Genomic DNA, 16,699 nt, shown 5'->3' on the forward strand with positions numbered 1-16,699 from the left:
TTTGAAGCGTCCGGTTTGGACAGCAGATGTTCAATAACCCCCCCCCCCCCCCAAGATGAGACCTCCTCCTCTGAGAAACCAGAAACTTAAGAGTCTTAACTTAAGAGTTAAGAGTCGGTGTGACGAGAAGATGTGATATGAGTTTGTTTAAATCAATAACAAAATGAGTCTGTCATCTAATGTTTGAATGTGTTTAAAAATTTGGATTTAACTTAAATCTAAGGAATAGCAATCGATTCTCGATCAATTCAAACCAACATCCAGCCAATCGTGTTACGCTACATTGGTTCAAAGATTCGGTTTCTTTCCCGCTATTTTCCAGCACAGACCCAGAACCTGCTCAAACATTATTGGTTGAAAGAGTGGAAGTATAACCTAAAAGACGCCCTAAATAATATTTCTCCATTCTGCTTTTAAATGTAAACTTGTGTTCAGACAGAATCTCTGAAAGATAGCGTCCTGATGATGATGAGAGGCAAACCAAGAGAGTCGACGTTCTCTCTCTGAAGTCAGAAAGGTACAAGGGGCGGTCTCGCTTTTAACTGAAGCTTGTCTCACACCAAATGACTTCAAGCCATTTCAAAGTCGCAAACAAACGAGGGAAAAGTGGGAATAAAATCCTGAGAGTTTTGTTAGAGTCGGGCGTGCTCTCATGATCCCGCTCGTTTGTTGTGAGGTCATTTTATTACTCAATCTGATTGGTTTGTTTCTCATCTGGGCGTTACGATAAATCAAACACGTTTAATAAAATCGTCTTTAGTCCGGTCTCATGCAAATTGTAGGAGCGGTCTCGCCAGCAGCAAACAGGAAGCTGCAAACTAGTAAACATGGCGAGGAGGTGAAAGAACGTTTTTGGATTTCGAGGGCAGCAGTCATTTATGTCCACACTTTATGTTCCATCATCTAATTTGACATTTTCAAAACTACAGTATTTCTATAGCAACATAAAATCTATAAACGGCCACAAATCTTCTCCCTGGAAAAGAAAGCATTCAACACGTTTATGAGTTCATATTTCTGAGATGAATGAAAGTAGCAGGAAAACAATCGCCAGCGTCTGTGAGTAAATAAAACACAACAAAGCGTGTGCAGTGTCTGCTGACCTTTGACGACCAAAGAGGCCGAGGTTTCACTGGAGCCTGCCTTGTTGACAGCTTTACATTTATACACTCCAGAGTCCAACAGCTTCAGCGTGGGCACTTTGAGCGTGCAGTTGTTGTCGCTGAATGAAATGTCGTAATTCGGTCCTGTCTGTATCTCCGCCCCGTCGTGATACCATGAGACGGTGAAAGGTGGGGAGCCTGACACTTTGCACTCCATTTCACCAACGTTTCCTACAACCGTGTTGCAATCCTTCAACTTCCTCGAGAAGCTCGGAGGCATGATCTTATCTGTCAAAGAAAAACAAGGAGTTAGTATTTCTTCAGGATAAATACGTGTAAATGTTCTGTCACACAAAGGGCTGGGTGTGAATCCTCAAAAATTTTAGGAATGAACATAAACATTTCAACTACTTCAGGAACTGAAAAAGCTCAAAGTGAATATCTGGGAGGATTATTAAGCTTGTTTATTATTCATGTTGTCAGTTTAATTTGTGTTTTATTCATAATTTATGGGAAGTTATTGGACATTTGCTTGCAGTAGCCAGTATGCCCAAAACATGGTTTCTGTTGTTAAAGGAGCAATATGTAACTCTGACCCCTAGTGCCTGATTTACTAAAGGTTTGCGTGTCTTAAAACGTGTGAAAACTTGATACTACCAGCAAAAATGTGCTATCTGATCTTCTAACGGCGCGCAGTGAGGATTGCATCTTTCATATGAGCAAAACAACACGCAATGTCCATTTAGTATGTTTTGCCTTAATGAATATGCAATATGGGGCGTTTCTGCCTTAGCGTGCAAAATACTGGGAGGAGAAAATGCAAAGAACTGAAGTTAGTACACGCATTGCAATTTACCAAACCTGGCAAAATTTGTGGTGATTGTGAAGGTGTCTGTATTTAAAACTTTTGAAAAGAACGTGCTAATCCAGGATACCATTGTTACGCACAACAGGCTGCTGTTATTGAAGTTAGGAGGAGACATTAGCACAATCCAAGAAGGCATACAGATTGCGTTATTCCCCAAGCATGTTAATTATGTATTATTATGTTACTTATTTTTAGCCAACAAAACTGAACATTCACAGCCTCTGCATTCTAAAGAATTTCAACATTGATATTTATGTCTTCCTATTTCCCTCATTTCACAAACATTATATTTTAAACTGGGGATTTCCTTTTACTCAAGCTGCGCATCTCTCCCCCGGCTTGTGCCCTCTGGTGCGCTCCTCTCCATAGTGTGCGCGTCTCCTCCCTCTACAGCCCGCTGCTGCTACGCTTGGATGGGGGGACCTCCCCACTGCTTGTACCCCCATCTTCCATACCTCTTGCCAGAGCATTAATGTCCGATCAGACACAGCACTGGCCACCTGTCTTGTGCGCAACAGTGTGCCGAGTGTTGTGCCTGAGCACCACAGAGGAGACAGCTCACACCTTCTGCGCAATTTATGACAATTCATCTTCAAAAGATGGAGGGAAGAAAAGAGAGGCCCTGTTTAATGCTGAGGTTTTCTTATAAGCCAAATTTTCTTTTTGTAATATTCAGTTTTATCTGCTATAACTCAAATATACTGTATGTTTAATGCCTCTTCCACTGATACCCATTTTGCGCTTGCAGTCATCCTGCTTTCCGTCAAAACTCTCCATGACATAAACCAGTAGAACACGCAAAAAACCTGGTGTCATTCGCGCAAATTTTCTTCGTAGATCACCCGCAAAATGCCCACCAACCAAACGTGCAATTTGTTGAAACGAACATGCAATTTAGTACTCTTTCATTGGGATCTTAGTAAATCAGGCCCCTAGTGTTTAAAATGGGTACTGCAGTCCAAATTCAAAACACTTTAGAGAGCTGTCTCCCCCCGCCCCCTCTTCTCTAGAGTCAATGTTAATGCAGGTTGCCATGTGGTGGACACTGAAGCTTCAGTGTTTATCCAGCTCTGCATCGGTCTGTAAACCTTTCTGCGTTCTAACCTCTCTCCATTTTTTAAAAGCATCTCCAATATTGATCCTAGTTTGAACACGTTTCTGCTTGTGGAGCTTATTAGAAACATGCAGAGGCTTTTTAGGTCGGGTACAATCACTTCTATCTGAACCAGTTCTCTTGCCAGCTTCCATCGCTGCAACACCTGTTGGTTTGATCTGATAACTGGTCTCATATCTGGCAAACCGAGGGGCGTCCAAAATGGCCGCGTGGGGGGGCCTTAAAACCGCCTACCTTCTCTGGTCCAAACAAATCCAGAGCATTCAGGACCAGAATCTAAAGTTAGAAGGAGGACATACTGGCTGCTGCATTGTTGTCAGAGAAGCCAGCACTTCAACATAGCATGTTTCCTACATCTGATCATATAGTAAGGTCACTTTATCATTTCACTCACTACACATCTTACCGATTGGACCTTTGGATTTGAAAATAATTGATTGGAAATCCATGAGACTCTTTCTCAAATTAAGGCATAAAAAGGTTGTAACATTCATTCAGGTATTTATGCCAAACCTCAGGTATTCCATTCAAACCCAACCCTGTTGATCGAAGAATACACCAACCTAGAACGGTGAGATTGATTTTACTCAGATCCTTTCCGACCTGGTTCATAACCTCAAACGTATATTCTCCAGAATCCACTTTCTCTGCAGAGAGCACATTCAGGCTGGAGATCATCCGTGAAAAGGAGATTTTGTATTTCCTCCCTGAGGCCAGCTCAACGCCGTCCTTGAACCACTTTGGCGTCAGCTCTGGGGTGCCACACACTTTGACCTCTAGGGCGGCGATATCACCTGCAGTCACACTCAGGGTGTCCGGCTTGTCAACGATCTTTGCAGGTTCTGGAATCAACAGAGAAGGAGCAGAGAGAGGGTTTTTAATCAGACCTGCAGAAGGAAAGCAAAACTGCAAGAGAAAGAGAGAATTATATGATTACAAACCTAGAACAGTCAAGTTAGCGAAACACTCCACACTCCCAGCATCGTTTCTGAGTTGGCACGTATATTTGCCTGCAGTGGTTGCATCAGCCTTAAACACTTTAAGAGCGACCTTGTTGTTCTCAAAGGTGATTTTCCTGTTGTCACCGTCCCTGAGAATGTGATCCTTATCTTGAACCCAGGACACAGTAATGGGTTCAGAGCCTTTAACAGTGGCCACAAGGGTCACCTCCTCTCCCAGTATCACCGTCATGTTTGACAGTTTCTTCACAAACGACGGCGGCTCTGAAGAGAGGAGAAAAACAGCGCAAAAGGCAAAGTCAGCAATGTGACAAGGTCATTTGAAAATCTAAAACTAATGATTTTCAGTTTCTACTGACCTCTGAGTTTAACTGACGTCTGGCAGGTTTCGCTTCCTACACTGTTTGACACTTTGCACTCGTATTCGCCGGCATCCGTAGGCTCTATCCCAATGACATGCAGCGTTGCCGAGCTGCCTTCGCTCACCATCTTATACTTCCTGCTCTCCATCAGAGGTTTCCTGTCTTTGAACCAGGTGATCTGGAACGGAGCTGTACCGCTCATCTCGCAGTACAGACTCACGTCCTTACCCTTCAGCCCCTCAATGGGCTGAGGTACTTTGACAAAACATGGCGGTTCTACAAAAAGATCAGGAAACTGTTAAAAATGGGCAAACACTGGAAATAATCCATAATGATAGCTCAAAGCTGAAACCCGTAACATTTCATGTGTTGTCACTTTCTGGATTGGTAAAAGAACAACAGCTAAGATGGCCAGAGTTGGCTCGGAAGTTTGCTGGACAGGGTTTGTCGGAGTTGATTGTTTGGAGTTACAAACATGGCAAAAATGTTGGTAAAATTTGAATTTGTAGATTAACCTGCACATTTTTTTCTGGCATGTTTATGGGAATACGACTATTTAGAGTTTAAGTTGCAGTGGAAGGTTGTTTGGACCAAAGCTAAGGTGGCAAAGTGGTTGTGGATGGTTATTGGGATGGCTCTTAAGGCTGCTGAATTGTAATTATTGGCTAGACTTCAGGAGTTTTAATGGATACAGCTAAGCTAACATGACAAGATTAACGTGGAAGGTTGTTGAGATGGGACAATCAAGTTAGTGGACTGGGATGAGTTGAGATGACAGAGTTGTTGAAAGAAGATGGACTCCTGGAATTTGTTGGAACTACCGGTAAGATAGGTTGTTGGAGGTCCAGGAGGCTAACTTGTCAATTTAAAGAGAACTGTGGCTTACCTGGGTAAGTTGCAATGGGATGTTGTTGGAGCTATAGGCTAGTTAAAGTGGCGGACCTCTGAAGATTCAATTGTTAGAGATAACATAGTAGAGACGCAGAGGGAATTTGTATGAACTATAATCCAGATGGAGGACTTCAGAGTGTCCCATTAATACGGGTATATTACAAAATTATTATAATTTGGTAATTTGATGTAACAGCTGCTGAGTTTGCTTCAGAAGCAAACTGGGAAAAGTTGAGTCCAGTTGTTAGAAGTATGGATTTGTATTACAGTCCAATTGGCTGACATGGAAATGTTGGTTAGAACTAAGTTTAAGAAGTTAGACTAAACTTAAAACTTACATTGGACATTTGTTGGTGAGGTTAATTAGGTTTAGTTGTAGATAATATTGAGATGGGCTGACTAAGCTATTGTAGAGGAACATTGGTAGTAGAGCACAAGAGTTATGGAACAATAAGGAAGAAAAAGTGGATGGATAGATAGATGATAAATGGATGGATTAATGGATGGATGATGGATGGATAGATGAATGGATGGATGGATTGATAGATGACTTGCTGGACGGATGGATGACTGGCTGAATGGATACTTACTTTATTGATGGAAATTCAGAGTGAATGAAAATAATCAGTAATTGGTTTTTAAAAGGTTTCTATGGGGTAGGACAGGAAAACTGTCCAGATGGCTAGTTTGTGAGTGTTTAATAAAACTGTAGCACACAAGGTGAAGCAGCATTGGGAATTTGTTAGAGCTGAATTTAAGATGGCATGGTTATTTAAGTGTATATTAATAAGCCATTTTAGCCAAGTTAATGTGGTGGGTCGATGGATTAAAGGGTTTAAGGGTGGACGTGGAAATTGTTGAAACTACAACAAAGACAATAGATTAATGTGGAATGATGTTAGGAAGGAACTACAGCTAATATAAAGAAAGTTTGGTTGAGAGGCAACAGTCCAGATGACCAACTTCTGAAAGTTGCAAAGAACTAGCTAAAACGTTTGCATTGCCTGAGATAAGATATCGAAGTACTGTAGACTAAAGACTGTTAAAATACTAGATTGGTTACAGTTAGAACAAACATTATTCATTTAAAGTGGAACCTTGTTGGAAATACAGCTATAATGGATAAGTGGTTGTGGATGGTTGTGTATCCTGCTTTTTATTTGGCTGAGAATCTGCAGAAACTGAAAATGTTCCAGGATTGGTTTATTTGCATTGGCTCCAAACCCAACAAGCTTATGGATATTTGTCAGTGGTGGAATGAAGGGAAGGTCAAGGTAGAGTTGCCAACCAGAGCATTTAAGGGTAGTGCACCGCAAAGATTGATGAATGAAGGACTTTAGTAAATGTTACGTGTTCCAGCTTCAAGCAGTTCAACAAAACTAAAGCTTCAATTTCACTGAACAGGCAGTGCAACAGGAAGTCAGATCATGGATAATGAACAATGATGAGGAAGTCAGTGAGAGGCTGACCTTTAACAGAAAGTGTGGTGCTGCAGCTGACACTGCCAGCATCATTCTGAGCTTCACAGGTGTACACTCCATCATCATCAAAGCTCGAGGAGTGCAGTTCCAGGACTGCTACTGAGTCAACAAATGATGTCTTGTAGTTGCCCCCGTCTGTGACCCTGGTTTCATGTTTGTACCAGGTCACTGTCAAAGGGGTTGTGCCACTGACTTTGCACTCCAGACGGAGTGACTCTCCCTGCCTCACAAACTTAGTGGCAGGGAGTTTCAGCACAAATTCAGGTGGTTCTGAAAGCCAAAATACAGGTATATTAGCTCTTGTAAGGGTACAGGGCACTTCAGATAAATGATTATGAAAGGCAGGACATGAGGTGATGAGATAAGCAGGGATGAGCTGACAATGGTCGGTTAGCAACAGAATAGCTGTTTGAAATGCATGTTCATCACAAATGCAACAAACAGGTCTTGGTATGAAGCTGCAGAAAGGAACAAGTTTTCAAATAACAGTGAAAATGCTGCAAAGCTAAAAGATGCAGAGAATTACTCATCATAGCCAGAGACAAAGTATGCGATAAAAACAGCCACGCAAGAATTGCTTTAGAAGATTTCAATCCAACCTTTGACAGTCAAATCTGCACTGCAGCGTACAGAGCCGGCATCATTACTGACTTGGCAAGAGTAAACTCCACTCTGGGTGACACCCACTGAAAAGAGCTCTAAGAAGCAAGACTGCCCATCCAGACCCGTGAAACAGGTGGGCCCAGTCATGAGCTCGGTGTCGTTCTTGAACCATTTGATCGTAAATGGAGGTGTTCCCTTAAATGTGCCTTTGAAGCGCACAGTGGCATTGGGAACAGCCGCTTGCGACTCAGGCACTGTTACAAAGCTGGGAGGTTCTGAAGAGGACAAGATCAAGTTAAAGAGGTACTTACCTTTGGTTTAGGATTATACAACATCATTTTGGAAAGCACTGTCTAACCTTTGACCATGAGGGATCCACTGGATTCACAACTTCCAGCTGCGTTGGTCAGTTTGCAAGAGTAAGATCCTGCGTCAGATCTCTCTAGCTGTTCAATTTCAATGGACACAGAATTGTCCTGCTGAATGAGTTTATGTTTCACCCCACTAGAGATTTTGGTTCCGTCTTTCTGCCATTCCACCGATATGGGGAGGGAGCCAGATATTTTGCAACAGATCTGAACAAATGAGCCCAATATCTCTTGCATGTTTACAAGTGGTTTGATGAAGCTTGGGGGAATTACTTGTTCTGTGACCAAAAGAATTAAAAGTAGTTAAACATTGTTTATGAAGTCACTGTGCACCACAGAAGGTTTATGTTTTTTCACACCAACCTAGTACGATCACTTTGACTTTGCAGGTGCAGCTACTGATGTGGTTCGCCACCTCAAAGACATATTCTCCTTCGTCCTGTCGCTGAACAGACTGAATCTTTAGGCTGCTCATGTTGTTCTCAAAGGTCAGCTTGTGCTGCCTGATGGACTGAAGTTCCTTGCCATCTTTCATCCATTTCACTTTGAGCTCAGGGGAGCCTGTTACCTTACAGTCCATACTGATGGGATCTCCGACAGTAACCTTTATTATCTCGGGATTCTCTGTGATCTTAGGGGGCTCTACAATGCAAAGCAAAGTCAAACATTTCTTCAGTTTCCACGTTCTTAGTTTAAAGCATGGAAATATTTGGTAGCTGAGTATTTAAGTATAGGTATACCTTGCACTGTGAGGGTGGCAAAGCACTTCTCCTGCCCAGCCTCATTTACCACCTGGCAGGTGTATTTCCCACTATGCATCGTCTCACAGGACAGAATCCTGAGAGTGGCTACATTATTCTCAAATGTCCTTTCAATCTTTGAATCCTCCAAAATCCAGTTCTCATCTTTTTGCCATTGTACAGAGAGAGTTGGAGAACCCTTGACAACGCACATAAAATCTGCCGTTTTACCCAGGACGGTGGCAGTATTCTCAATTCTCTTGGTAAATGTTGGTGGTTCTATCAGAGACAACCATTGAAAAGTCAAACAGGTCAAGTATTTCCCCAAAATATGAAAATTAAGATGTGTAATGCTGATTAGACCAACCTTTGAGGTTTAATGTAGTCTTACAAGTACAGCTTCCCACCTCGTTGGAAACAGTACACTGGTATTCACCGACATCTACCTTGTCACATTTGTGCACCTCCAGAACCAAAGTGTCATTCATTTGGGAGAAGCAATGTTTGGCACTGGGTTTGATCTCTTTAGCATCTTTGTGCCATGTAATCTCAAATGGACCAGTCCCAGCAACCTGACACTCAAAGCAGGCGCTGGAGCCCTTGACAACATCAGCTGGAGCAAGCTCTTTAACAAACGATGGTGGTTCTGAGATAAGAGAAAATAATTGTAACCTTGATGGCATGAAATAGACTTCACTAGCTCTTTATTTGAAAGCAAAGTTCTCTAATTTTAAAGCTTTTTATCATTTAGCTTTAAGAACAACAAAATTCTACTGCAGGTAATCTTAACAACGAGGCCTCTGCCTTGATTTGGAAACCAATCCTTTCACCCTATATTCTTTAAAGTCCTGCAGAATGAGCATGCTATGCTGATTAAACTGACCTTTGACTTTGAGCTCCATGCTGCAGCTCTCACTTCCAGCCTCATTGCGAGCCTCGCAGTAGTAAAGCCCACTGTCTTTAGTTTCTGCTCCACAGACTTCCAGAGTTGCAACAGAGTTAACAAAAGCCATCTTGTATCTATCACTGGGGCTGATCTCAGACCCCTCCCTGAACCAGTAGATGTCTATCTCAGGTGTGCCAGTCACCTGACACTCAAATAATTTACTCTGACCAGGACGGACCACAGAAACACGGTCGGGGGTTCTTGTGAATTTGGGAGGCTCTGAGAAACAAAATGAAATAGCAGATGTAATCATCGGCTAAACAACAAAGGGAACATATGGAACTTAAAGTAGGCAATGTATGTCTCCTTCCAAATGTTGCTTGGTGATATATCCAAAAGGTTTCCATTATTTGTAGATTTCTAAAACAGACACGAGTGTAATTTGAGTTTTCTAAGTCATCATGGCCTCTTAAGAACTCCAAATAACGGTGTTAGGGTTTAAAGCGTGACCTTGTTTACTGGCGACTTTTAACCGAATGCTTCTGTGGTTATCGGAGTGACAACCAATGTTGAAGACGGAAAGTGTCCTAAAGAATGATGCTTTGTTTATTTTTCTATTGTAAGGTCAAAAATACCAATCATACATGTCTGTTACGACAACAACCGCAGACACATTCTGCTGAAAGTAGCCAGTTTACATGCTCACTCTTGAACCGTAATATCAGTTAACATTAACTTCAAGTAATGATGAACCTAGCTGATTAACTGCTATCAAAGTTTGCATCTTTGCTAGCGGATTAACTGTGCCTGTGTCTGTAAATTGGTGATAATTGGTGCCTGAGGCATCAATCTCTGTTCAGAATAAAAGTTGTTGAAACTTAACAGAGAAGGCCACTTAAAACCTCTTTCAAACCAGCAACCAAACCTGGCCAGAATGTGACCTACGGTTTTCAAAGGAGAGGTCAATCATACTTTGGATATAGACGGGGACTAAACTGTCCCCCCTGCATCTAAAGGACAAGGGCAGTGTAGTAGGAGACGCTTGATAAGAAAAAGTTGTTACAAAAAATGACTTCCATTGAAGCATAGTCTCTATCAGAAAGTGAAGGGTTGGTGTGAAGTGAGAAGTTCAATTCTGACTTTGAAATGACCCTAACAACAGAGGGAAGGAGACACAGTATGTATGGACTCAGTTTCACATAATCAATGATGACCTTTGACAAAGAGTGCTGCCTGACACGACGTGGAGCCCACATCGTTCTGTATTTCACAGATGTAGTCTCCAGAATCTGAGGTTTTGGCAAAAAAGAGCTCCAGTGTGCTCGAGGTGTTGTCTTTGATCACGGAGCAGTCAGCACTCGATAAAAGCTCTTTCTTGTTTTTAAACCACTTGATCTTTAGTGGTGCTGTACCAGAGACCAGTACATTAAACTGGACCTTTGAGCCAGGCAACACATTCATGGATTCTGGCTTTTCAATAATACATGGTGGTTCTGGAAGAAAAACATAATGAGTGTATGTAAGAGCTGCACATACGTAATGCAGAGACACATCCCGACACATTCACCAACTGAAATATCACAAAACTGAGGTGTGTCCAAACCTTTGACAAATAAGATCCCAGAGCACTGGACAGATCCCGCTTTGTTTTTAGCGATGCAGGTATAGCTGCCGCTATCTTTACTGTCAAGATTAGAGATTTCCAGAAAAGCAACATTCTCAAAGAATGTGCATTTGTGTTTCTCATCAGTCTGGATCTCCTTCTCGTCTTTGTACCATTGAATGGTTATCGGCAGAGAGCCAGACACGAGACACTCCAAATGAGCAAATGATCCTTTAATACCCTCTGTTTGCTTCAGTTTTCTTGTGAAGGATGGAGGGATTATTTGATCTGATGCAGGAGAAAAAAGAGGTGAGCAACAAGTTCATAAGAATATTAAACAAAACTAATTTTAAAGGTTTATGATTCATATAAAGAACTGACCGAGGATAGTGAGTGTTGCTTCACAAGAGCTTTGGCCAACATCATTTGAAACCTCAAAGACATATTCACCACTATCACTTTTTTCAGTTTTGTTGATCTTTAGCACAGAGCTGGTGTCTGTGCTGTGTACTTTATATCTCTGGCCTGAGGACAGTTCCTTGCCGGCCTTTAACCATTTTGCCTTCAATGGCTTTGTGCCCAAGAACCTGGCCTCCAGGTTGGCCGGGTCTCCCTGAGTCACACTGATAGATTTGGCCTCCTCTGTGATCTTAGCTGGCTCTGGGATTTCAAACAAAACAGTTACCAAAGAACCTCAAACCTGATGTACTACAACACAGTGATGGACCAATGACTGAATTAAGCAACAGACAAAAGGTTCTAACACTGCACTTGCTCCTTATCAGCTCATAATGTCTCAAGATTTCCAGTGTGATTATGTTGAGCAGATGATTGGGTCAATGGTGACTCCATCACCAACAAAGAGGTCGATTGAAAATGTGTCAAGGCCAAACATAATAATTACATGTAGACTGAGCTCTCAGTTAATAGTTTTCTTAATTCTGGGAGAGTGTTAACTCTGGACCATGGTCCAGTTTTCCACTCGGTATAACCACAGACTGTTTATAACATGGACATAATCTCAGTGACATCACTCATCCCTTTTTGAGGCAAAGTTTTGATGTCAATGGCCATATTGGAAATGCTCTCAGAGCAACCTTTGGTCAACCAAGAAACTGGCAAAGAGGCGGAGCTGAGGCAGGTCTTTTAGCGTCTGGGAAATAGCTACAACATGCCACGCCTGTCAGTCAAATCAGCTTGATTGATAATAGCCTGAATATAATAAAAATGGATAAGTAATGTAAATAAATCCCACCACCGTACAATAAAGTTTGTGTCAATAAAGACATGAGCTATTCAGACCAAATTTCGTGTTTTGATACATAAACATGTTTATTCCCACTTTCAAAATGGGTTACACATGTTGTTAATGGCAGTTCCTTGGCTTTTAGGGCCAGCATCAAGTGGACACCCAAGCAACAGCACTTTTTTGCACTTTTGCCTTTGCTTTATTTTTAAACTTTGGAGGTTGTGGTTTTGTTGTAACACTTGCTTGGCTTAGGAAACTTTCCGCGAGTAGGCACATGAATCTGTGAGTTCTTGAGTTGATAAGGAACACCTGCAGCACTATTAGAACAATTCTAATCGAGCAGAGAGTCCATGAGCATCTTTACAAACCTTTGACTGTCAATACAGAAGAGCATGTTTGGCTACCAGCCTGATTCTGTGCCTGGCAAGAGTATTTGCCAGCATGTTTGCTCTGTAAGTTGGTAATGAGCAGCACAGCAGTCATGTTTTCATACGTGATCTGAATGTTTTCAGCCTCTTTGATCTCGTGGTTGTCTTTCATCCAGGCCACAGTCATGGGCTCTGAGCCCTTCAGAGTGCACTGCAGAGAAACCTCGCTGCCAACCAAAGAACTGAGGTTCTCCAACTTTCGGACAAATGAAGGTGGTTCTAGAAGGAAAGGTTTCAGATCAGTATTATTGGTGTCTACGCCAATAAAAGCCTCCCGAAGTCTGACTTTATCCCCCAAAACTCATTCTTTGATACAAAATGTATATTTGGAAACCATCTACTGAGGGTCAGCTGAGCCTGACATCATTAAGACCAATAAGAGAACATTGCCTAGGGTTCTGAAGTTTATTGGCTCCATATTTCTAAGTCCAAAATCAAAGGGAGAAATTCATATTATATATTAGTTTTACTGAAATCTAATTCTGGAGATGCACTTCCAGAAACAGATTTTTTTCAAAGAGAAATCAAACAACTTTTCAGAAGCAGGCACCCATCCAGAGATTTGTCCAATCAAGTGTAGGAGGGCATTTCTGTCTTCGCTGTTTACACAACATGTTCATTACTTCTGTCCATGGATAACTATCCCCCACCAAGGATTGATGGATGGGTTGTACAGATTCTGGTTTCCAGAAAATGAGCAAAGAGGGACTTGAGTTCAAGCTTTGAGAGGCAATCCAAGTGTAAGTATGGAACATATTTAAAATATAGCTACATGGCAGCAGACACTGATTGAAAGACAGATTAGATAACATCCAAACCAACCTTTTAATGTCACTTGACAATCACAAGAGGCCTTTCCAACTTCGTTCTCAACAGTACACTTGTAAAAACCAATGTCTCCTGGCTCTACTGCCAGCACCTGCAGGGCTATCAGGTCATCTTTCACAGTGATCCTGTGCCTCTTGTCATTCCTTATTAGCTTTGTGTTTTTGTAAATTGACACAGTGAAAGGTGCTGAACCTGAGACCTGGCCCTCCAGCATCATCTCAGAACCTTTTACCACATCTTTGGGCTCCAAGCTACGCACAAACAATGGCGGTTCTAGAAGAAAAACGACAACTTGTAAGCACATTACAACTATACAAAAGACTACACACATAGGGCATACGATACTGCCAAAAACCAACCTTTGACTGTAAGTGTACTGCTGCAGTGGTCAGTCCCAGCCTCGCTGGATGCCACACAGACATAATCTCCGCTATCCTCTACTGTACAGTTGACTAAATCCAGAGATGCAACTAAGTCGGTGGACACCATTGTGTATTTAGGACTGGGATTGATCTCCATTTCATCTTTGAACCACTTAAAACTGATAACGGGACTTCCCGTGACTTTGCATTCCAGCTTGGCGGAGTCACCACTGGTGATGAGCTTGGTTGCCTCAAGTTTCCTCACAAACACAGGAGGTTCTGAGAGAAGAGGTTAACATTCATTATCAGAAAAAATATGTTATGTTAGTACTCAAGGGAATGATACTGAAGAATGTCAAGACATGTCATGCAGCTGCAATCAGTTCTGAAGAGAGGCACCTTTTACAAAGAGGACTGCGGTGCAATCCACCTTCCCAGCATCGTTGGACACTTGGCATGTGTATTTAGCAGAGTCACTGGGTTTCACAGAGTTTAGCTCCAACGAGCTTGAAGAGGCATCTTTCTTTATGAAACATGTGGTTCCAGTGGTCATCTCTTTTTCCTCTATGAACCACTTCACAGCTAAAGGAGCCGTTCCAGTGAAGGCTGCTTTGAAAGAAACGGTGGTTCCAGGTATAACATCCTGATTGTCTGGTTTGAATGTGAACACTGGGGGCTCTGGAGGCCGTAAACAAAACACAGGTTGCATTTCATGTTAGCATGAAATCACTAAAAGATTGTACACCACAAAAAGAAGCACACAAGCAAAGCACTCGTAACCTTTGACGTAGAGTGTGCCGCTGGTTTCTTTAAAGCCTGCTGAATTGGTGGCTCTGCATTTGTAAACTCCAGAGTCGGCCTTCTCCAGCCGAATTATCCTTAATGTAGCAGAGCTGTCTTTGAATTCTGGCTGGAATTTGGATCCAGACAAAATCTCTTGGTCGTCTTTGAACCAACATATGATCATGGGCTGGGACCCAGACACCTTACAATCCATTGAGACGTCATTATCAATGTTACCATCAACTCTTTTCAGGGATTTGGTGAAAGTTGGAGGCATTATCCGATCTGGTTGTTGAAGAAAAAAACATCTCATGCATTAACAAAGTTTCAAACTTCTTGTTTCAGCTAAAATCCTGATCTTCATGACACTGCTCTCACTGCCTGTCTACGGTTTAAGTTAAAGGATGTTGTTTTAATGTCTGAAGATGTGAGAATACAGTGTATAACATTTATTATCTCCAGATGTATTAAGTTATTTTCCCTGAGACTTTTCATGTTATCATTTATATCAACAAAAACATAAACACTAAAGAAGCAGAAACTGGGAGCAAACCTAAGACAGTGACTGAGCATGTGCACTGGTCTTTCCCAACTTTATTGGACACCTCCATCTTGTACTCTGAAGTGTCTCCTTTTTCTGATGCAAGAATCTTCATGGAGGCAATATTGTCCTTGAGAGTCATCTTATATTTACGGCCACTGATCATCTCCTTGCCATCTTTAAACCACTTCACTTTGAGGTCTGGGCTTCCACAGATTGTGCACTCCAAAGTGGCTGAATCCCCTGCAGTCACACTAATGGACTCTGCAGGTTCTACAATTCGTGCCGGCTCTGCGATAAGACAGACCCGTTAGTTGTAAAAAAATATATAAGATTTAAAACACAAGAACATATACTCGACAATAAAGGAGATTATCCATCAGTCAAAGATTTAATCTGACCTTGCACAGTCAAGGTAGCTTCACATTTTTGTTGGCCGGCCTCATTCTCAGCTTGACAGGAGTATTTGCCACCGTGATTAATGGCCACTGTTGTTATCGACAAGCTAGCAACATTGCTCTCAAACACCATCTTGATGTTTTGATCATCATCTCTCAGTATTTCGGAGTCTTTCATCCACTTAACAGTGATGGGAGCCGAGCCCTTAACGGTTCCCTGTAGTTTCACTGTATTTCCCAACACTGCTGTAGCACTCTCGACTCTCTTTGAGAAAGACGGTGGCTCTATAAAAACACATTATGAGTTACAGCTGAGTTTGGAGCACGGGGTTAAACCTCAGACAAAATCAGCTTTATTGAGCTCATATTTACCAACCTTTAAGTTTAGCTAGGGCCTTGGAGGTGACTTTGCCCACATCATTAGATATGACACACTGATAATCTCCAACGTCTGTACTCTCAAAGGTCTGGATCTCCAGCCTTGCCAAGGATTCATGACAGATAATCTTATATTTCTGCTCGCTGGTGATGGCTTTCTTATTTTTCAACCAGCTGATTTCAAAGGGAGCTGTTCCTGTGATTTCACACTCCAGGTGAGCTGCTGCTCCCTTCACTGCCTCTACTGTCAGCAGCTCCTTCCTAATGGCCGGGGGCTCTGGTAGTCAAAAGGGTAAGTCAAGTTTATGCAACTAATATACCACATTTTTCTAAACCGAACAGCAAACACTAAGAAAATGCAAAATTTAACAAACCTTTAACGGCTATAAGTGTGTTGCAACTCTCGCTGCCTGCATTGTTTGACACTTCGCAGGTGTAGCTCCCACTGTCTGTTACCAAAGTGTTAATTATTTCCAGAGTAGCTACTCCATTCTTGAAAGAGATTTTATATTTGTCTCCATCGCTAAGCTCTCTCTCATTCCAAAACCAGTGGATACGAAGTTCGGGCGATCCTTTAACAGTGCACTGTAAGCGGGCAGATATGCCTTGTTTCCAAATAAACTTTGGCTCCATTTTCTTGACAAAGGAAGGAGGCTCTGAAAAGAGTGTTTAGTTCAAAAACACCAAGATCTTTAAACATTGCCGAAGAGACAGGAAAAACAAAAACAAAGACAGAAAATGCAATAAAGAATGC

The 16,699-nt window shown here is 42.0% G+C and overlaps 1 protein-coding gene across 1 annotated transcript in view; it reads right to left on the reverse strand.

Annotated features, from left to right (window-relative positions):
- The window catches only part of LOC109985180 (titin-like), a 200,169-nt gene that overhangs the window by 134,395 nt on the left and 49,075 nt on the right, over window positions 1-16,699 (reverse strand). The window contains exons 44-66 of the mRNA XM_065962524.1: window positions 16,320-16,601; window positions 15,944-16,222; window positions 15,571-15,852; window positions 15,182-15,460; window positions 14,626-14,913; window positions 14,245-14,523; window positions 13,843-14,124; window positions 13,478-13,756; window positions 12,596-12,874; window positions 11,360-11,638; window positions 10,979-11,266; window positions 10,590-10,868; window positions 9,373-9,654; window positions 8,857-9,135; window positions 8,490-8,768; window positions 8,113-8,391; window positions 7,740-8,027; window positions 7,378-7,656; window positions 6,767-7,048; window positions 4,404-4,682; window positions 4,027-4,308; window positions 3,649-3,927; window positions 1,104-1,391 (exon numbers count right to left, since the gene is read on the reverse strand). Of these exons, the coding sequence (XP_065818596.1) occupies window positions 1,104-1,391; window positions 3,649-3,927; window positions 4,027-4,308; window positions 4,404-4,682; window positions 6,767-7,048; window positions 7,378-7,656; window positions 7,740-8,027; window positions 8,113-8,391; window positions 8,490-8,768; window positions 8,857-9,135; window positions 9,373-9,654; window positions 10,590-10,868; window positions 10,979-11,266; window positions 11,360-11,638; window positions 12,596-12,874; window positions 13,478-13,756; window positions 13,843-14,124; window positions 14,245-14,523; window positions 14,626-14,913; window positions 15,182-15,460; window positions 15,571-15,852; window positions 15,944-16,222; window positions 16,320-16,601 (6,471 nt within the window). The remainder of the gene's footprint in view (window positions 1-1,103; window positions 1,392-3,648; window positions 3,928-4,026; window positions 4,309-4,403; window positions 4,683-6,766; window positions 7,049-7,377; window positions 7,657-7,739; window positions 8,028-8,112; window positions 8,392-8,489; window positions 8,769-8,856; window positions 9,136-9,372; window positions 9,655-10,589; window positions 10,869-10,978; window positions 11,267-11,359; window positions 11,639-12,595; window positions 12,875-13,477; window positions 13,757-13,842; window positions 14,125-14,244; window positions 14,524-14,625; window positions 14,914-15,181; window positions 15,461-15,570; window positions 15,853-15,943; window positions 16,223-16,319; window positions 16,602-16,699) is intronic.

This window comes from Labrus bergylta, chromosome 13, assembly GCF_963930695.1.
Source record: "Labrus bergylta chromosome 13, fLabBer1.1, whole genome shotgun sequence".
In the NCBI taxonomy this organism is placed as follows: domain Eukaryota; kingdom Metazoa; phylum Chordata; class Actinopteri; order Labriformes; family Labridae; genus Labrus; species Labrus bergylta.